The sequence below is a fragment of the Schistocerca gregaria genome, chromosome 1 (assembly GCF_023897955.1).
Source record: "Schistocerca gregaria isolate iqSchGreg1 chromosome 1, iqSchGreg1.2, whole genome shotgun sequence".
Taxonomy (NCBI): domain Eukaryota; kingdom Metazoa; phylum Arthropoda; class Insecta; order Orthoptera; family Acrididae; genus Schistocerca; species Schistocerca gregaria.
In genome coordinates, this window is record NC_064920.1 from 1,174,384,215 (window position 1) to 1,174,406,475 (window position 22,261).

General features: G+C 41.4%; 1 protein-coding gene across 1 annotated transcript in view; it reads left to right on the top strand.

The window, feature by feature from the left end:
• LOC126284410 (serine/threonine-protein phosphatase 6 regulatory ankyrin repeat subunit C-like) overlaps positions 1–22,261 on the top strand; it is a 312,174-nt gene that overhangs the window by 151,350 nt on the left and 138,563 nt on the right. The window contains exons 8-9 of the mRNA XM_049983326.1: positions 3,753–3,851; positions 3,934–4,014. Coding sequence (XP_049839283.1) covers positions 3,753–3,851; positions 3,934–4,014 — 180 coding nt within the window. The remainder of the gene's footprint in view (positions 1–3,752; positions 3,852–3,933; positions 4,015–22,261) is intronic.

Here is a 22,261-nt window from a genome sequence, read left to right on the forward strand (position 1 = left end):
TTGGTCAAATCTATTGTAAACACCAATAGTAAAACTATCTGAAAATCTCCTTCTCCTAGCAGATCTCTTGCCAACAGCCAGCTCCCATTCCCCAACCCCATTCTCCCTCCTCATCCTATCTAGCTCCTCCTGTGCATTTTTCAACTGCACCTGAAGGGCACAGATCTTACGCTCCTGCTCCTCTGTCAACTTACTCTTGCTACATAACCTGTAGTTCCAGGAGAGGATCTCAACAGAATGCCCACTGGCTTCCCCACTGCATTCCCCCCAGTGAAAATACTTCGAACAAGTCTCACACCGCAATCCACTACTCACGAACCTACGGCAAAGCCCACACTTCTCACTCATGGTAAAATTTTACTTTTTCTAAGTTCCACTACTACAACAAGAAGATGTTAAAAACCTGACTACAATAATCACAAACTTACTCTATAAGGGAAGTAACTACTATTATTAACAGTATTAATAAACAACAAATGTGAATATAACAAAAGACTAATACAGAAAGAGAATCAAATGTCTAATAACACAATAATGAAGTGGAAAACAGTTCCCAAAAGATTCTACTGAAATTATCTCACCAGAAAAAACAAAAAACACCGGTTGAAGACTACTAAAGTTCCTAAATAAACCACTATACACAAACAATTAATTAGTACTTAGCTTTCGATGCTCCACTACAGCTGCAACTGGTCAGCACGGAATGTAAACACAGGTAAGAGGTTACGTTGCTCAATACGAAACACTCACAAATATCAGGTCACAACACAAGAAAGGCAGAGGTGAATGAAGAAACCACTAATAAGTCACTTATATAGTAAATATTATCACAAAAACCGTTAAAATATGTATCTGAAACCTAAAAATATATAAAAACTTAGAGAGCGATCTCACACTCAGTCACTCGCTTATGACGTCACACCATATGTCTTGATCAACATAAATGAGATGCAGGTATTTTCGTAAACCTATTAAAGGCTTTCTGTTTCCTGGACCATAAAATTCCGCTCAAAAACTTAGAAAGATGAGGAGTAAGAGTTTTAGTACGTAGCTGGTTATGTTCATACCCAAAGGAACGACAGGCAGTAGATATCACTTCACTATGAGTTAAACACTATTAATAAAACTGAAACAAACAATAAAATAAGGTGTACCTGGAGGCTGAATCCCAGGACCACTTCTGTTCTTGATTTATCTGGATAACATTGTTGAATATATGACTCCCCAAAAAACTATCTTATTTGCCGATGACACCAGCATACTGATCACTGGATCCATCCTCTGAAACACTGAAGTCAGCAGCAGAAAATTCTGTGAAAAGACTTCCAGATTGTAAAGACTGAAAAAATGTATGTGTCAACTTTAATATACATCCACCATCTAGCAAAATGTCCATTCATGCAAGGGAAAAAATTATCCCCTAGAAAATCTAAATGTGACAAAACATTTGAGTCAGTGAATGTAATAAGACTTAAAATTGGACAAACACTGAAATAAATTTATCAAGAAACTCCTGATCTGTGTGCTATAATTTATGAATATTAAAGTTTACAACAAGCAGAGCAGCAGTAGAGCAGGCATACTCTGCACAGATCCACTCAGTGCTCCAAAATGGGATAGTGGGAAATGCATTCCTCACTAACTTTTTACCCACATAAGCTGCCTATTGTGCACTAGTACACACTGGCATTATATGAAAAAATAAATGTGATACAGAGAGTTCTTTTGATTTATTTTATTTCTTTTTGGAACAGAATACAATTACATAATAATCCAACACGGGAACATTAACATAGTAAAACCACATAGCAATAAGAATGGACACAGGAAATGTCTCCTATAGCCACACTGGACTGAAGATTGCAGTGAGTGGAAAGTAATGAATTGTAAGCATCAAAAATTGTATGCAGTTATTCTGCACCTAAGAAAAATACAAGAGGAGGAAAAAAAAGCTCATGGGAACACACACGGTAGTCTACAGCAATTAGACAACATGGCACACACTATCCACTAGGATGTAATTGTTGCTAAGAATTCTATGATGTGAAAGTAGCCTACAGATCCTGTGAAACTTCAAGGGGCAGAATGAAAACATCAGTATCAAATTGGCCTGTATGGACAAAATTTGAATGCTCTGTCACCAGCATTTAGTAAGGTCTGCAGAAGCCAGCAATCATTGCTCACCCGAAGTGTGCAGTACAAAACTCACCATCATCATCTTTTCTGCACCTGTACACATACAGAATACTGTTCCTGCACCTTGTGGCAAGTTTCTTCTTGGAGTTCACACCCCACAATGTACTCACTACAAAACACTATCACACTTGGGTGAGCACATTAGTCATGTGACATCAGCACGGGGAGTGCTGGTAAGGGATCCCTACCCATCACATGCTTCTCTTCAGATAAAAAATCTCAAAGCTGCATAAAGGCAGTGCATGGCAGAGAGAATTGAGAAATTCTATAGCTTAGCCCTGTGTCATCTGCTGTTTTCATCTGCTGTTGTCATCTGCTGAAGCGGATGGGTGGCAGGCACACATGTGCTGTACTGCATTGCAACAGGACTATTTTCCAGGGACACTCAACTCATAGCAGAAATGCTTTCATAATCAGAAAAGAGTCTTAAGAATAATTTGTGGCCTTAAAAAAATGAGTTCTGTACATTTCACATTTCTGGGCTTGGTATCCTGAATGATCTATGCTTATTCATCCGAGAAATTATCTAGCGCACTAGAGACTACCTCCTGAAAATAAGTGAACAACAGGAACAAAAATATATACGACTGTTATACTTGAGGGAAACCAAATATATGCCAAACATGTTCAAGAACAACGTTCTATCAGAGGAGCATAATTAATATTCGTGTCTTACTACACAATAACATTCCAGAGGAAACAAAAATTGCTGCTATCCAACATTTAAGATGAAACTAATGGCATTCCTGATAAAGCACTCTTTCTGTTCTGTTACAGAATTTCTGAATATGTAAAATAATTGTTACTTAAAAAAAGGATAGGTACCTAATTTTAGTTTGCTTACTATTTTGCTGATAGTATATAAGACTGTAACTTTATTTTGACTTCTCCTTCAACAGTTAAACTTAGATTATAATAAGTCTACCTACCTACTTTAACTTCTTTTGGTGATGCTAAATATAAATGCATTCGTGTTTCAACCTGACCATTACCAGTAGCACAAGTTGTGCTGTATGATAAAAGTGGATCAATAAAAAATGAATCACTCAACCAAAGGAAGGGCAAAAGGTTAGTGTGTAACATCTGATTAACAAGGAATTCTTTTCGAAATGAAGTACTAACTTTATTTAAGAAAGAAACAGCCTTGGCCTGAGTGGAGGGCCCATCTTAATATTTTCCTGAAGTAGGTTATGAAAACCATGGGAAAGTTAAATCATGATGGTCTGATGGAAACTGAAATGTCTCTTACTGCGAATGTGAAGCCAGTATGTTAAGAACTGTGTGGGGCCAAAAAGCCTAATGGGTGCTTTATAAATTCCATGTTCATGATTGTATTAATGAAAGAAAATCTATAATATCACAAAAAACAATTACTTATGGGTCTGTTAGTCTTGCCTTTTAGACAAGCCCTCTGTTGATATTGTATCAAATAGTGCGGTAAAATATGCACACCACTACACTTTTCTTTATTGTTTAAAAGTACTCTAGTGAATACGGTGTATCAATCAGCTTCTAATAAATAACAAATCTAGTTCCAATTTTATCATCTTTTACAGTTAACAAACAAAGTAATTGCTGAAGGAGCAGATGTGAATGGCAGAAAAATTGATAGATATCCATCTTCAACAGAGAAAGGCCACACTGTGAGATGCTTGGTAAGTTCAAATTCCATTCAATGTGAAACCATTTCACTGATATTAGTGGCATGCAAAAGTTCTTTCATTTTTTTCTGTCCAGGGGTGCTACACTACAGGTTGTCAAGTGCACAGTGAGCTGTCCGGGCACTCACCTCTCTTTCAGACTCTCCATTCTCTAAAGGTAAACAAATTGTTAGTAGACATAATTAAAACCAACAATTCATTATCACTGTATAATTGTATAACAGTAGTCAGTATCTCTGCCTGTCAAACTGAGTACTGTGATGTTTTTTTCAGACAGTTTAGAAACATAAGTACTTCACATTCCAGGGAATGTATTTTGGATTAGAACTATTTGAAATTTTATTTGAATAATAATTATTATTAATTACTTATTTATCATACATACAACCACAAAGTGTTATTCCAGTTGCAGCGTAAAAAATAACATACTAAATATTGTGTTTGAAATTCAATAACTTTTGAAAAGGAACCTATTGTGTAAGATGAAATTTTATACCAGCAATAATCAGGAAATGACAGGACTCTCACTAGATTTTATTTATTTTTAATTATATTTTTTGTATTTATTTGTGTACAAATCTGTGTTTGTTTGTTTTTAAGTATATCTTATATTTCTTAATGTATAAAAGTTTCAATGTAACTAATATAATTGGTAGAGGAAAATGTCATTCCTGGTGGGCGGTGATACAGGATTTGGTCCTATGCTACAATATCAAAATTACGTGTTGTACTCTGATTGCAGTATTGGCAATAGCGACTTCTGTATGAATTTTTATATCACCTTGCATAAATGATACTGAATTTTACACCATTTTCTAGGACTGATCTGAAAATTACCATATTTTGAAACTTGCATTCTTTCAGACCACATGGTGAAGGTTTCACAGTAAGGTTCCTTTGTGAGATCCTTCAAGCATACATGATACACACAGATGGCTGCTTTTTGAGACTCATATTGTCAATTTAGAATATTTTTTTTTATTTAGTGACACAGACAGAAATCACATTTTGCTAAATCAGGGATATAGGGTAAAAAGAGAAAGTGTCTTGACCCAAGAGTCTTCAAGCAGATCTCTCTCTCCTTTTTTTCTTTTCCTTCCAAAGTTCTGACCAAATACATTGACATGATGGAGTTGGATCAATGTAAGCCTGGGTTTGGCCATTCTCATTGATGTATCGAAAGAGTTTTGCAAGCCAAACTCCAGGACATCAGTTTAAAGTTTTTGTTATCCACAACAATTGTAGTGATGAGCCCACTTGCCTAAAGAATGCACACAAAATATTTTCCCTGTCCAAACACAACTTGTGCTTAATTTCAAGCTTCAATGGACAGATATGTTTCATCACCACCTATGATTTCACATATTATATTTAAATGCCTGAAATTGATTTTTTTTTTTTTTTTTTTTTTTTTTTTTTTTGCACATTTGGCTGCAGAATTCAAAACACACAGTTTTTTTGCTAAGGCCTTAACATTCGTGGTATCTAATGGCTGCAGATCTATTTAACCTAAAGATTCTCTTGTAGGAACCTATAACCTACTCCTGATTCTATCTGAAGAGTTCACTCAGTTTCTTATGGATGGATGGGATCCTGTTAAAAATATTATTTGGTCTTGAAACTTGTTCACCTCAGTATTAATATTTACTTTTGTCTTGTATCTCAATTCATTAAATCAGTGGAAAACTGTTACGCTGGAAACTGAATAATTGCATAGCACCCATTGCAAAAATTCCAAACAGTGATTTGCATTCAGTTCTAATTTAATAAGTATAAAAATAAACACTGCTTGAAAATGCTTCCATTTCAACTTGATGGCTGAATAGATAATGTGCATAGTGAAACAAATGAAGGACTAGTTGCCCTCAAAGGAAATGGAGACAGCAGCAACCTGTACAACTCATTATAAATGGAGACCTTCACCCATTGCCTTTCTTGAAAATGAGACTATAAACTACATCCGTGGAAGTATCATAACTTTAGATGACTCTCACATAGAAAGTACACAGAAGTGTAAGAAAATGGTTTAGTGTGAAATGTTTATACTTTACCCTTTGTAAAGCTACCATACATAGCACTGAGTACAATTTACACTTATTTAAGAGGTAGTGTAATTCAAATGTAGACTTATGCAAAATATACATACATCAAAAAAAGTTTTGCATCACCTCTATTCCGAGAGTTTCAGACCCTGTACAGAAAATTTGGAATAAAGATCAACATAAACATCATTTCCACCCTTTTCATTAATCATGAAAACCACACATTGCACATAGTACCACCATATAGTGAGACCTTCAGAGGTGGTGGTCCAGATTGCTGTACACACCGGTACCTCTAATACCCAGTAGCACATCCTCTTGCATTGACACATGCCTGTATTCATCATGACGTACTGTCCACAAGTTCATCAAAGCACTGATGGTCCAGACTGTCCCACTTCTCAATGGCGATTTGACGTGGATCCCTCAGAGTGGTTGGTGGATCACGTCATCCACAAACAATCCTTTTCAATCCATCCCAGGCATGTGCGATAGGGTTCATGTCTGGAGAACATGCTGGCCACTCTAGTCGAGCGATGTCATTATCCTGAAGGAAGTCATTCACAAGATGTGCACAATGTGGGTGTGAATTGTCGTCCATGAAGACAAATGCCTTGCCAATATGCTGCTGATATGGTTGCACTATCAGTCGGAGTATGGCATTCAAGTATTGTACAGCCGTTATGGTGCCTTCCATGACTACCAGCGGTGTACATCGGCCCCACACAATGTCACCCCAAAACAGCAGGGAACCTCCACCTTGCTGCATTCACTGGACAGTGTGTCTAAGGCATTAAGCCTGACTGGGTTGCCTCCAAATATGTCTCCGACGATTATCTGGTTGAAGGTATATGCGACACTCATCGGTGAAGAGAACGTGATGCCAATCCTGAGTTGCCCATTCAGCATGTTGTTGGGTCCATCTGAACTTTGCTGCATTGAGTTGTGGTTCCAAAGATGGACCTTGCCATGGACATTGTGAGTGAAGTTGAGCACCATGCAGCCTGTTGCATAGTTTGAGTCATATCATGACATCCTGTGGCTGCACGAAAAGCATTATTCAACATGGTGGGGTTGATGTCAGGCTTCCTCGAAACCATAATCCATAGGCAGTGGTCTTCCACTGCACTAGTAGCCCTTGGGCGGCCTGAGCGAGTCATGTCATCAACAATTCCTGTCTCTCTTTTCCTCCTCCATGTCTCAACAACTTCGCATTGGTTCACTCTGTGACGCCTAGACACTTCCCTTGTTGACAGCCTTTCCTGGCACAAAGTAACAATGTGATGCAATAAAACTGTGGTATTGACCATCTAGGTGTGGTTGAACTGCAGACAACATGAGCTGTATACATCCTTCCTCTTGGAATGACTGGAACTGAATGGCTGTGGGACCCACTCCATCTAACAGGCACTGCTCATCCATGGTTGTTTACATCTTTTGGTGGGTTTATTGACATCTCTGAACAGTCAAAGGGACTGTGTCTGTGATACAATATCCACAGTCAACGCCTATCTTCAGGATTTCTGGGAACCAGGATGATGCAAAACTTTTTTTGATGTGTGTATATCAAAAATTATAAGACTAAAACAAATTCCTTGGGATCTAGCTGGATAACAAGTTAAATTGGAGTTACTATGCAGAGAAACTAATGAAGAAGTTTAATTCTAAACGTTTTACACTTAGAGTTATTTCTCATTCTGCTGACAAAAAATGAATGGGTTGGCTTATTTGGAATGTTTCAATACCTGTATTCTTTGTGTACTTTCAGTCAATACTGTCCTATGTAACTATCTTCTGGGGAATGCATCTAAAGTAAATAACGTATTGATTTAGTGCAAGTAAACAGTAAGAACAGTGTGTAACATAGGTAACCACCCATCTTGCTGAGCCCTCTTTAAGGATTTTGGAATTCTCACATTCACTTTCCTAGACACTTTCTCTTGAAGCTATATGGGTATTACATGGTACAGAACAATAATAACACACTTTTGCAGTGAAATGAACATTTATTTCAACACTGAACAAAGCAAGTTCAAGAAAATGTGCCAGCGCGGCCGATGAAGGCGATGTCTGGCGCATGAAGTGTGCACCTCAGAAGTCATGTCAGACAGCTGTGCAGGCAGTGGGTAGTCATTGGGAGGCCACTTCGGTGGGGACAGTGGGTGAGGTGACGGCGAAGGCAGGCCAACTGGGGCGTCGGAATGTGGTTCAGAGATGGACCACACAGGTTTTAATCGGTGCACTGAAACCGTATACGGTTTCCATCGAGTAGTATCACGAAAGTATTATATCTGCAGTGTAAGATGCAGTGCAGACCGGAGTATGGTGGTTGCAGGGCTGATCGAGTCATCTCACAGCACGATGAATTCGCATGATGTCAGGTCTTTGTGTACAAACACCAGCGGCGTGGAATGAGTGCTAGGCAGGGATGGGAAAAGACAGGCGACGTGCGCACACACTCATTCCAAAAGGGCCAGAGCATCGATTGAGTCAGTCAGGAGTGTGTCCTCGATGAATTCATCCCACAGAATGAGAGGTTCTCCATATAAAACCTCCACCAGCAAAGCTTTCTGGTCTTCCTTCTGGGCAGAGCAGACACTGAGTAAGACACAAGGAAGTGCCTCAGACCAAAGCCCACAGTGGCACACGAGTGCAGCTTTAAGAGTTCCCCGCCATCACTCAACTGAGCCATTCGCCTGCGGATGATAGGCCATTGTGTGGAATTTCACTACTCCGCACAGCTCGCACAGTTGGGAGAAAAGCGAGGACTCGAATTGTCATCCCTGGTCCATAGTAAGGAAAGGGGACAGCCAAATCTCACCACCCATGCTGATAAGAAAGCACAAGCTATAGCCTCTGCTGTAATGGCGAACAGAGGAACCGCATGAACCGTACAGGTTACATGGTCGATCATAGACGAAATGTATTTGTACCACTCGGAAGGGGAAAGAGTACCAACCACGTCAATTTGCACATGCCGCAGGTGGCTGTTCGGGATATCAAACTGTCCTAAAGGAGGCAGCACATGTCTGCCCACTTTACTACGTTGGTAAGGAACATGTTTGTGTCCAGGAGCATCAATCATGTTGCATGCCTGACCAGATGAAACGTTCGGTCACTAGTCGTGTCGCTGGCCTCATCCCGAGTTGGGCCAGATTGTGTAAAGCACCAAAGATCCCATTTTGAAGGATGGACAGCACCAAGGGGCAGGGGAACCAGTAGAAATGTTTAAGAGGACAGGGGTCAATGACATGTGCAGGGTAAGAGGTTTGATGGCGAGCAAAGGCTCGTCATCTGAACAAAGTCGTTGGGTGTCCGTGTCTTCAGTCTGAAGTCGCGCCAGTTCACCTAAGTTCAAGCGTGGGGAGATCACTGAGTTACAAGATAGATAGTCAGCTATGACAAGCATACGAAGAATGTTGGCAAATAAAGTCCATGTGTCAGAAACGGCACGACAGGGGGTTCTTCGCTGGGCTACGTACTGCGTCAACAAGATGTTTTTTGTCTGAGTAGATAGTGAAAGGACGCCCTTCCACGCCACTCCTGAAGTGTTTAACTGTCTCATAAACTGGGAGAAGCTCATGGTCAAAGGCTGACCATTTATACTGACTCCTGGTTAGTTTTTTCGAAAAGAAACGGAGTGGCTGTGTGGAGTCCACAGTGTGCTGTTGTAAGACAACACCCACAGCTGACTCGTTGGCATCGGTAGTGATGGAAATATAGGCCTTGGGGTTGGGATACGAGAGAGTGAGTGCTTTCACGAAGGCCGAGTTCTGATTGTCAAAAGCATCGAGCATGGGCTTACTTCAGGCCAACTTTTGCTTCCCTGTCGTATTTTAACCTGAGAGGGTGTCAGTAAGGGCTGACTGAACAGAGGCAGCCCGGGGGATATGGCGCCGATAAAAGTTTACCATACCCAGAAAGTGCAAAAGTTGCACATAATACTCAGGAAGAGGCCGTGCAGGAATGGCTTCTACCTGAGAATCCGTTGGTCGGACGGAGGCTGTCGGCTGAGACTGTATGGCCAAGGAATGTAACTGATGTAGAACAGAGTTGGGATTTGCTGCGGTTAATAACCACACTGTTGGCTGCAAGAACCATGCAGACTGCGATAAGATGAAATTTGTGTTCCTCAGCAGATGAGGAAAAGATAAGCATGTCATCAAAATAGGCAAAAGCGAAAGGCAGAGCTAGCAAAATTGAATCAGTGAAACATTGCCACGTCTGCACAGCATTTTTCGAGCCATAAGGCATGTAACAGTATTCAAATAGACCAAAGTGTGTGATGATGGCCATCTTCGGAATATACAGTGCATGCATCAGAATTTAGTGGTATGCCTTCAAACAGTCTAAGACAGAGAAGGACTTGGAGCTACGCAGTAATTGACTGAAGTCCTGGATATGAGCAATGGGATAGTTATTGATTATTGTACTAGGATTAAGGGACCTGTAGTCCCCACACATCCATAATGAGCCGCCCTTCTTAGGCACAAGGTGGAGAGGTGAAGACCAGTTGCTATACAATGGTCGGAGCATGCCTGAAGCCAATAAATCCTGAACAATTTCTTTCACTTGTAGCAATTTTCAAGCATTAAGACGTCAAGCTTTATGATGTATGAGTGTGCCATCTGTGCTGTGGATTCTGTGACGAGTGCCATTGCTGACTGCTGAAACCCATGAAGGGAGGTAGGTGGGGAAGTGGGGGAAGGGAGGTGGAAGGGAGAGCATGGACGATAACAGGTCACTGACCTTGCTGGGCCAGAATGGCATTGGCAGTGCATCGGCGGCAGACGATGACTGAGAGCGTGGCACAGCGGCCGCACAATATGACGGATCCCGCAAAGCCAGAACATGATCGTCTGTGCTAGGCCGGAATGATGTGGGCAGGGTGACGTTGGCAGACAACAGTGGCAGGCTTGGCACCGCAGCCACTCTGTGGGAACATGCGTGTCCTGTAGATTCAACTGCAACGGCACGGAACAGGCAGCGGGGGGAAGGTAACCTTGACCCAGGACCAATGCAGAATGAAGATGCAGTAGGAGCAGCAGATGATTCTAAAGAAATAGATCTGCATGCAGACATCCACTAAGTGGGGGAGATGTGCAGTAATACCTTTGAGCAGAGATGCACAAGTGGAAAGCATAGCTAAGGAGGTGGAGAGGGAAGTCATGCCAAACTCGTTCGACCATGGAACAGTAGAACCAGAAGTGTGGTGGAGCATTGCGGCTTGCAGGTCTGGCAAAAGTTCATAATGGTGTAGAAAGTCCAACCCAATCACAGGTTCATCCATGTCAGCGACATGGAAGGTCCAAGGAAAGGTTCTGACAATTGATAGGTGAAGGGACATCTTGATGGAGCCAAGGACCACAACAAGAGAGTGATTAGTGACTATCAAAGCAAGGATAGCAGGAGAAAGCGTGTGGCCCACTAGCTTGGCCAAGATAATGCTGTCATCAGTGCCAGTGTCGATGAGAAACAAAGCGGTGTGGCATTGGAAGGAAGCCGCCGTCGACGATCATGGCAGGATATGGCACCTAAATGTGCCCACCAGAATCATTTGGGCGTGCACAGGGTGAGCAGCAGTTACTAGTGGCATGCCCATAGGTTGCTGCGTCGTTGTGCGAACCAGCTCAGGCTGCTTCTCGAGCGAGGTCGGCTCCTGTCTGTAGGCTGCCAGGAGGCAGCTCCAAGTGAGTTACCAAGTTGCTGAGGCACACATGCTGAACCCCACCAGCAGGGTGCAGAATCGAAGGTGCAGGTGTGCCAACTGAAGATGAAGGTGATGTCGTCCATGACAGATGGTGTCAGTGACAAATAATTGTGTAGGCCTGATCGGTCATGTGTAGACGAACGTTGAGAGGATCCACTATGTGAGATAGTAGGTGAAGGAAAACTTGACCATCCATGAGGTCCACAGCATGGGTCTGGTGGAGTTTGCTCATCAATTAAAGCATGAAGGTGCCCCCAAAGCTGCGAAGGTGTGTGGTTGTTGAGGTGCTCGTCATGGATGATGTGGTGGATAGCCTGTGCTGGAGGGCAGGAAAGGCGTTCAATGAGCAATGTTTTTGCCATTAAATATTTGGGCAAGGCGAGCGGTGAGAGGAGCAGATCACTGATGAGGTCTGGATGAGCATGGAGGTGGCTCACCAGGCAGACAAAACATTCATCGCTGTCCGAAATCCGTGGATATCTAGATGATCCACCAATGCAAACCAGGTCTTAAGGTCATCCTTTTGCAACACAGACAGCTTAGGACATCTGCTGGGTAACACATGTTGATGCAGAACAGGGAAGCGAAGATCTGTGTGTGTGGTGTAGGAAGCACCCAATGCTGGGAGTGCAGCAGCGGACAATGATGCATCATTCGAGGTCTGCGTGGGGGGGCGCCGCAAGCAGCATACAATGTGGAGGGAGGTGGTGCAACCAACGGCACATTGTTTCCCAGCTGCAGGCCTGGAGGTGGGCACGGGTGTAATGGCCAGTGCCGTTGCAACAGCAGGCAGAAGGTGGTCATGATGCAGCGAAGGGGGGGGGGGGGGGGGGCTGATCTGCAAATCGGTGTGGATGAAACAGCCAGTGGCATTACAAGAGTGATCAGAAGGCGAGCATGTTGTGACCACGGAGCGTTGGTCATGGAAACTGTCAGGCATATAAGAATGTGCAATCCCGTGTGCATGAACGTTCTAATTACAGTTCTCAAACTTTGTCGGTACATCAAAACAACCTCAAGGCTACTGTTTAGCTAAGATGTGAAACACAAAGTCCTTCACACAGTTATCATCCACAATGACACTAAGTGGCATGCACTGTCCATGCAGTAGGCGTTGCTGCGAAGTAGCATTTGACGGTGACCATGTTGCGCCAGTAATGGTTAAGTGGCCACCAGCATGGCATGTACATCAGAAACACTAGTAAAAACACAAGTGCAGTTAATAGGATGTGAGGCACTGGCACTGGTAGATCCATTGTTCCAATGACAATGTGGACCAGCACACAAAGTTCATTAATGATGAAAAGAAGCCCAAAATTATTCGTGAAACCACCATGATGGCCGGCCGCGGTGGTCTCGCGACTGCTACGGTCACAGGTTCGAATCCTGCCTCGGGCATGGATGTGTGTGATGTCCTTAGGTTAGTTAGGGTTAAGTAGTTCTATGTTCTAGGGGACTAATGACCACAGCAGTTGAGTCCCATAGTGCTCAGAACCATTTTTTACCACCACGATGATGTCAGGGTTACCACTGTTGGTATTATGTGGCATACAGCCATAATAACAAAGTTCTGCTGTCAAATGAACATTTATTTTAACACTGAACAAAGCAAATACAATAAAAGCTGCTGAACAAGAGACACAGCAAGACATACGCAAAGTCAACTGAAGTAAAGTTCAAATGGCTCTGAGCACAATGCAACTTAACTTCTGAGGTCATCAATCACCTAGAACTTAGAACTAATCCAACCTAACTAATCTAAGGACATCACACACATCCATGCCCGAGGCAGGATTCGAACCTGCTACCGTAGTGGTCACTCGGCTCCAGACTGTAGCACCTAGAACCGCACGGCCACTCCGGCCGGCTGAAGTAAAGTCAAAGAATATCAGGTCCAAAGACATGGCACTTCACACCAGAGGTGCCACAGCAATTTTTTACTGATAATGAAATTCAGTTTCAGCTGTGCACTGATTTACACACTCATAATATGAGATACATAGATGCTTTTCATGTAGAGGTTGCCTTTTTGCCTAGGGAACAGAGTGGAGGTAGATACATTAATGCAAAGATGTTGATCAAATTCCTATCCAACACAAAACAAGAAATTGTAAATCTCTGTCAGTTCAGTAGAATTTCCTTGTTAACTAGATGGGAAGTAGCAGTGTTAACTGTAAAGCTGTATGGCAAGTAGCAATATATTGGAAACAAGCCTGTGTTGTTACAATGGTTGGTAACTAGTTTTAATGAAAAAGGCCTATGAAGTCAAGCAAATATCAACCTACCTACAGAAGATAAAAGAAGTCATTTAATGTAAATGAAGATGCAGTGAATTTTTCAATGTATTAGCCTACCTTATAATTTACTGTGTTACTTCTAGCTAGAGTAAAAACAAGCAGTATTAAGGAGTATATTATTGTTACTACAGTTTACAGATTACGATTCTAAGGATTGCTTCTCTTTTGGGTAATGTGCAGGGTGGCTGCAACAAAACTTTTGATACCTGAGAGGACCACCACGAAAAAGGATTAATTGTAAAACAATAAAACTATTTCTAAGGGCATGCAGAAGAGAAATAACAAATAAACTATTGAAAGAACACTTTTTAATTTCCACATGAGAAGGTAACATTTTTTAACTGTGAACCTTATTTACATTCCGGGTTACAAACATTGTTCAGTGTGATGATCATGTTCATCCACAGCAATCCTGAAACAGAGGTAGAGATTGCTAATGCCCAAAACTTAGCAGGTGGGATGTGGCTTCCTCCCTCATCTTCAATTTCCAATATGTATATTAATAAACCTTGTCATTCAGCTAACCCCACAGCCAGAAATCACATGGGTTCAAATATGATGATCTTTCAGTTGTCTCCAAATGCGTTACAGAGTAATTGAGTGACCTCACAAGCAGTGTCAGGTGGAGCTCCATTGCACATCAAAACAGCTGAGTCCGAAGCACCTCTCTCCTGTAGAGCAGGCATCAGTAATGTGTGCCTTTCACACTTTGTGTCCATGGTCCTCAAAGAAAAATGGATCAATTATTAATTGCATCACGCAGCCACATGACACAGTGACATGTTCACTGAGCAGGGCAACTCCATGAATGTTTTTTGGCAGTGACAGTCCCCATATGCGACAGTTATGTGTTCATCTCCACAATTAGCATAAAGTCTGCTTCATAAATCCAAAAAATGTTCCATGTCATCAACATCAACTATTGCAAGGGACATAAGAGAAAAAGTATACTTGAATGTCTGCATCAAGTGGGAAAAAAAAGTTGGCTCACTGCGTCCAGGATTCTCAGCCATAGAAACAGCAGCTTCTTCCACAGTTTGTGACACAACTGGCTATCAACGTCTCCCAGTAGCAGTTCCCAAATCACAAGTTAAGTTGAACTTCTGTATCATGTTCTTCAATCCCAATGTGGAAGGATGACCCCTCTGTATTCCTTTAATTCATCAATACTCAAGAAAAGCAGTAGCACTATTGCTATTATTCTGATAAAGCAGCTTTATGAGTAAAGTGCTGCTCACCTTGTCCAGACTTGTTGATTTCTACAATTGTAATGCACACTCATGCTTGTGTTTCAGCGCTACCTCTCTATATAAGTAATGGTGCCTAGTGGCAAGTCATGACATTAAAACTACTAACAATGCACATCCTGCAGTTCACAGTTTGAACATCATTCCTATAAAGTTGGGCACTCATACTGTAAATAGTTTTCTCGCTACACTGGCTCAAGTAGCGAAAGTTTAATTATAACCACTCTGTAGACCTTCACTTGCTCCATATCACTGAATGTCCTCCTTCTTTATGGGATCTGTGAAACACAGTTAATGAATGAAACCGAAAGAGTAAGTGTTGATAACCTCTCACAAAATAGTTGAGGCACAGGGTGATGGATAAGCAAAGAACCAACATTTTTCTTCAGAGCAAACAAACACACCTGCAGGTATGCAGCTACATTCTCCTTACCTCAATTTGATTGCAATTCTAGCGCCTTGAAATTGGATTTGTGCACTCTGAAGAAGAATAGAAGCCTCTCATGTGAGATACTGCGTTCAAATCAACACTGACACATACATCCACCGCTCAACACCTCTGCTTACAAGGCACAATACAACTACCCAGAATTTTCCAGTACTATATTAAATCTCAAATATATATTTTCATTGGCAAAACACATCACTCATAAAATATTATGCATATACATTGAGGTGACAAAGTCATGGGATAACAATACACATATATTGTGATAGTATCACACACACAAAGTATAAAAGGGCAATGCATTGGCAGAGCTGTCATTTGAACTTAGGTGATTCATGTGAAAAGGTTTCCAACATGATTATGGCTACATTGTGGGAATTAACAGACTTTGAATGTGGAGTGGTAGTTGAAGCTGAACACATGAGACATTCCATTTTTTAAACCACTAGGGAATTCAGTATTCCATGATCCACAGTGTTGAGAGTATACCAAGAATACGAAATTGCAGGCTTTACCTCTTACCATGGATGATGCAGTGGCCAACAGCCTTCACTTAATGACTGAGAGCAGCAGCATTTATGAAGAGTTGCTAGTGCCACAAGACAAGCAACACTATGTGAAATAACTGCAGAAATCAATGTGGGATATGCAATGAATATATCTGTTAGGGGAGTGCAGCAAAATTTGGTGTTAATGGGCTATGGCAGCCCAACACATGTACATTTGCTAACAGCAAGGCATTACCTGCAGCACCTCTCCTGGGCCCGTGATGATATCAGTCAGACTCTAGATGACTGGAAAACTGTGGCTTTGTCAGATGAGTCTTGATTTCAGTTGGTAAAAGTTGATGGTAGTGCTTGAGTGTGGCACAGACCCCATGAAGCCATGGACCCAGACTGTCAACAAGGCACTGTGCAAGCTGGTGGTGGCTCCATACTGGTGTGGATTGTGTTCATGTGGAATGGAATGGACTGGGTTCTCTGGTCCAACTGAACTGATCATTGACTGGAAATGTTTGTGTTTGGCTAATTAGCCATTCAGTGATGGAATTTTTATGAATGACAATGTGCCGTGTCACCAAGACAATTGTTTGCAACTGGTCTGAAGAACATTCTGGATGATTTGAACAAATGATTTGGCCACCCAGATTGCCTGACATGAATCACATTGAACATTTATGGAGCATAATTGAGAGGTCAGTTCATGTGCATGATCCATCATCAGCAACACTTTCACAGTTTCAGATGGCTATAGAGGCAGCGTGGCTCAATATTTCTGCAGGGAGCTTCCAACAGCTTATTGAGTCCATGCAATGTTGAGTTTCTGCACTGTACTGGGCACTAGGAGGTCCAACATAGTATTAGGAGGTATCTCATGACTTTTGTCATCTCACTGTATGTATTGTTGGTGTTTACTTGAACCATGAATTTGTACATAGAATAATATATTAAGAAATGTTGTAGAAAATTTCTGGTAGAATGTAAATACTATTGGCTTAAAGGAGAACATCCATCAAATAGCAGAAACATTGTGTCATTGATGGGTGCCCACAAAGAGAAGCATACTTGCCAATTTTTGGAGTAATTCTTTTTTGAGCTAAAGTAAAGTACACTCAGAAAATACACACACATACATTCACATGCACTCATACACATGCCTATTCGTCTATATGGCCCCAGCTGCATGCACAAGCACAAAGCCATTGCTGCATTTCAGCAGGTGGAGTGAGTTTTGGTGGGGACTCTGTTGGTTAGGATGGGTAGAGGGAGAGGGTAGCAGGATTCAAGGAGAAGTATAGGGGGTCAGTTGCTAGCAGCTCAGGGGGAGACACCTGGTTTGTTGGCTATGAACGCAGGTGGGAGAGGTGGCTAGGCGCGCGACACATGGTTCTCAGAGACAATGGGGAATGGCACACACTGCGGGTGACACTGGGAAGGAGGGAGAGGATAGAGCACGAGGAAACTGTTGGGTGCAGGTTGTGGAGAGAATCAGAATCAGAATTTTTAGTATCCCATAACATACAAAGTCAAATAACAGATCTTATGTAGTGGGGACTCATCAACATTACATTTACGTTTCAATTACAATTTGTATATACAGTATTACAAAAACACTACATCAAGACTCCAGTTTACATGTATTACAAAGTAATATATAACAACAGCTTGGGTTAACTGAGATTGAGGTCAGGACTATTACGAGAGCAAAGGATCTGTTGCAAAGATAACTTTCATCTGTGTATTTCAGAGGTGATGTTGGTGAAGGTTAGGATTCGATGACCCAGGCTCTGAAGAAGCCATTGAAACTGAGTATGTTATGTTCAGCTGCATTTTGTGCTGCAGTGTGGTCATCTTTGTTCTTGGCAACAATTTTGTGATGGCCATTCATCCTGGTGACAGCTAACAGGTAGCCATACAGACATAAATATCTGTGCAGTCTTCGCTGCAGAGGTGATATGACAAGGCTGCTTTCATGGGTGGCTGGTCTTTGGTGGGTGAGATAAATCTGTAACAAGACTGGAGTAGGAAGTGATGGGTGGTTGAATTGAGCAGGCCTTGAACTTTGGTCATCCACAGAGATATAGTTTAGGAGGAGTGGGAAGAATTTTTGGGTAAGATGTCCATCATTTCAGGGCATGGTGAGAGATAATCAAAGCCCTGACAAAGGACTAGTTCAGTTTTACCCGTCCAGTATGAAATTAGATGATGAGCTGATTCTAGAGTATAGTTGGAGGATTGGAAGTGTGTGAGGATGTGTTATGGGGAATCTATTTGCGGATTAGGTTTCTGGGATAGTACTAGCTGTGGAGGCCGTCATGAGACCTTCAGTATATTGGACAAGGGAGTTTTCAGCACTACAGGTATGTCATCCACAAGTGGTCAGACTGTGCGGGAGGAATTCTTTTTGTGGAAGGGATGGCAGCTGTTGAAATGCAGCTACTGTTGGTGGTTGGTGGGTTTAATGTGAACACAGGTGTGAATGGAGCTGTCAGAGACTTGGAGGCAAACATCCAGGAAGGTGCATGTTAGGTTGAGGCATCTTGATGTTGAGTCCAGATTAGGAAGTTATCATCAGTGAACCTGAATCAGACTAGGGGTTGGGAGTTTTGGGAGCCTAGAAAGGTTTCCTCTAGAAGGCCCATAAACAGGTTGACATAGAAGGAAGCTATGGCAGTGAGCTATGCCAGTGTCCACAGCTGTGCTGTGGATTTGTTTGTATACCTTCCCTTCAAAGAAAAAGTAGTTGTAGATCAGAATGTAGTTGGTAAGGTGTACAAGGAATGAGTTGGTAGGGGGATATTAGGAGAGGTAGTGTGTGATAGCAGCAAGGCCATGAGAATGAGGGATGTCGGTGTATGGGGAAGTGACACCTTTAGTGACAAGTAGGGATCCAAGAGGTAAAGGAGTGAGGATGGTGGAGAGTCAGTGAAGGAAGTGGTTAGTATGTTTGATGTGGGAGTCTAGGTTATGGGCAACTGATTGGAGGTGTTGGCCAATGAGAGTGTAAATTCTTTCAGGGAACGTAACAGCCACCTAAAATTAGGCATCCCGGATTGTTGGGCTTGTGGATTTTTGGGAGCATGGAGAAGGTGAGTGTGAAGGGCGTTGTTTGGGTGAGGAGTAAGACAGACTTGGGGAAGAAGCTCTGGGAAGGATCTATGGATTTCAGTAGGAACTGCAGGTTGCTTTGCACTTCTAGGATGAGATGACTGTGGCAGAGCCAGACAATTGGCGGAGGCCTTTGGTCAGGTAGTCAGTGTGACTCATCATGACAGTGGCAGAGCTTTCATCTGCAGGCAAACACAGACACAAGAAAGGGCTTAAACTTCAAAAGAAATTAAATCTTTTATGGAGGCTTACCAGCAGATGTTTTTCACTGACAGCATTTGCAAATGAAAAAAGGAAAATCAGGAAATGAATGTGGTACACAAAGAACCATGCACCACAATTTGTAAGATGGCTTGTGCAGTAAGTACATGTACAAAACAATATAATGAGAAATGTCTATAGATGTAAGAAAATTTAACCAAGTTCTTTAATAACATTATCAAAATATTTCATATCCTCACAGACACTAAGCAATTTATAGATTTCTTGTGTATAGTGTACATAGAGAAATAAATTCTCATACACCTTTCAACACAGATGAGAAATTATATATTTTTCTTATTGTAAGAAATTAATGTTGCTGTGACCATTTTCTGAGTTTTTAGTGCTATCCAATACAGGAAAGTTCTAGCACTCATGGATATACTTTTCATGTACATCCATGTTGGAAAGAATTTTTTCTTAATTTTTAGCTATAAACTGAAGTAAATTTTGTTCTTTCAGAGTCTCACATTAAATAAGTAATTTTTCTACATTTATTTATTATCATCCCAGTGATCATATTTGTGATATAGGATTTGTCAGGATACACTTCAACAACTATATAATATCTTTACAAAAAAATTTCTATACTGAATTCATATGACTCTATCTTGTGTTTACTACAATATACAACTAATAAATGTTTTTATAACATAATTTCTTATGTGCTTGACAGACCTATTTCTTGATGTTGTGATTTCATTTGTAACATTTATGATATATATTCTTATACAGTTGAGCACAGCTATTCACTTACACTGTAGTGATATTTGTTAAGTATGTGGTTCTTAATCTTATACCTCACCCCATTAACCATGGACCTTGCCGTTGGTGGGGAGGATTGCATTCCTCAACGATACAGATAGTCGTACCATAGGCGCTACCACAAAGGAGGGATATCTGTTGAGAGGCCACACAAACATGTGGTTCTGGAAGAGGGGCAGTAGCCTTTTCAGTAATTGCAGGGGAAACAGTCTGGATGATTGACTGATCTGGCCTTGTAACACTAACCAAAACGGCCTTGCTGTGATGGTACTGCGAACGGCTGAAAACAAGGGGAAACTACAGCCATAATTTTTTCCAAAGGCATGCAGCTTTACTGTATGGTTTAATTATGATGGCGTCCTCTTGTGTAAAATATTCCAGAGGTAAAATAGTCCCCAATTCGGATCTCCAGGTGGGGACTACTCAGGAGGTCATTGTTTCAGGACAAAGAAAACTGGCATTCTACAGGTTGGAGTGTGGAATCTCAGATCCATTAATCATGCAGGTAGGGTAGAAAATATAAAAGGAATGTGGATAGTTTAAAGTTAGATATAATGGGAATTAGTGAAGTTTGGTGGCAGGAGGAATAAGACTTCTGATCAGGTGAATACAGGGTTATAAATACAAAATCAAATAGTGGTAATGCAGGAGTAGGTTTAATAATGAATAAAAAAAATAGGAATGCGGGAAAGCTACTACAAACAGCATAGTGAATGCATTATTGTGGCCAAGATAGATACGAAGCCCATGCCTACCACAGTAGTACAAGTTTATATGCCAACTAGCTCCGTAGATGATGAAGAGATTGATGAAATGTATGATGAGATAAAAGAAATTATTCAGATAGTGAAGGGAGACGAAAACTTAATATTCATGGGTGATTGGAATTCGATAGTAGGAAAAGGAAGAGAAGGAAACATAGTAGGTGAATACGGAATGGGGCTAAGGATGAGAGAGGAAGCTGCCTGGTAGAATTTTGCACAGAGCATAACTTAATCATAGCTAACAGTTGGTTCAAGAATCATAAAAGAAGGTTGTATACATGGAAAAAGCCTGGAGATACAGACAGGTTTCAGATAGATTATATAATGGTAAGACAGAGATTTAGGAACCAGGTTTTAAATTGTAAGACATTTCCAGGGGCAGATGTGGACTCTGGCCACAGTCTATTGGTTATCAACTGTAGATTAAAACTAAAGAAACTGCAAACAGGTGGGAATTTAAGGAGATTAGACCTGGATAAGCTGACAGAACCAGAGGTTGTAGAGAGTTTCAGGCAGAGCGTTAGGGAACAATTGACAAGAATGGGGGAAATAAATAAAGTAGAAGAAGAATGGGTAGCTTTGAGGGATGAAATAGTGAAGGCAGCAGAGGATCAAGTAGGTAAAAAGACGAGGGCTAATAGCAATCCTTGGGTAACAGAAGAGGTACTGAATTTAATTGATGAAAAGAGAAAATACAAAAATGAAGTAAATAAAGCAGGCAAAAAGGAATACAAACATCTCAAAAATGAGAATGACAGGAAGTGCAAAATGGTTAAGCAGGGATGATAGAGGACAAATGTAAGGATTTAGAGGCATATCTCACTAGGAGTAAGATAGTTACTGCCTACAGGAAGACATCTGGAGAAAAGAGAACCACTTGCATGAATATCAAGAGCTCAGATGAAAAGCCAGTTCTAAGCAAAGAAGGGAAAGCAGAAAGGTGGTAGGAGTATATAGAGGGTCTATACAAGGGCAATGTTCTTGAGGACATTATTATGGAAATGGAAGACGATGTAGTGAAGATGAAATGGGAGATATGATACTGTCTGAAGAGTTTGCCAGAGCACTGAAAGACCTGAGTCGAAACAAGGCCCCGGGAGTAGACAACATTCCATTAGAACTACTGATAGCCTTGGGAGAGCCAGTCCTGACAAAACTCTACCATCTGGTAAGCAAGGTGTATGAGATAGTTGAAATACCATCAGACTTCAAGAAGAATATAATAATTCCAATCCCAAAGAAAGCAGGGATTGACAGATATG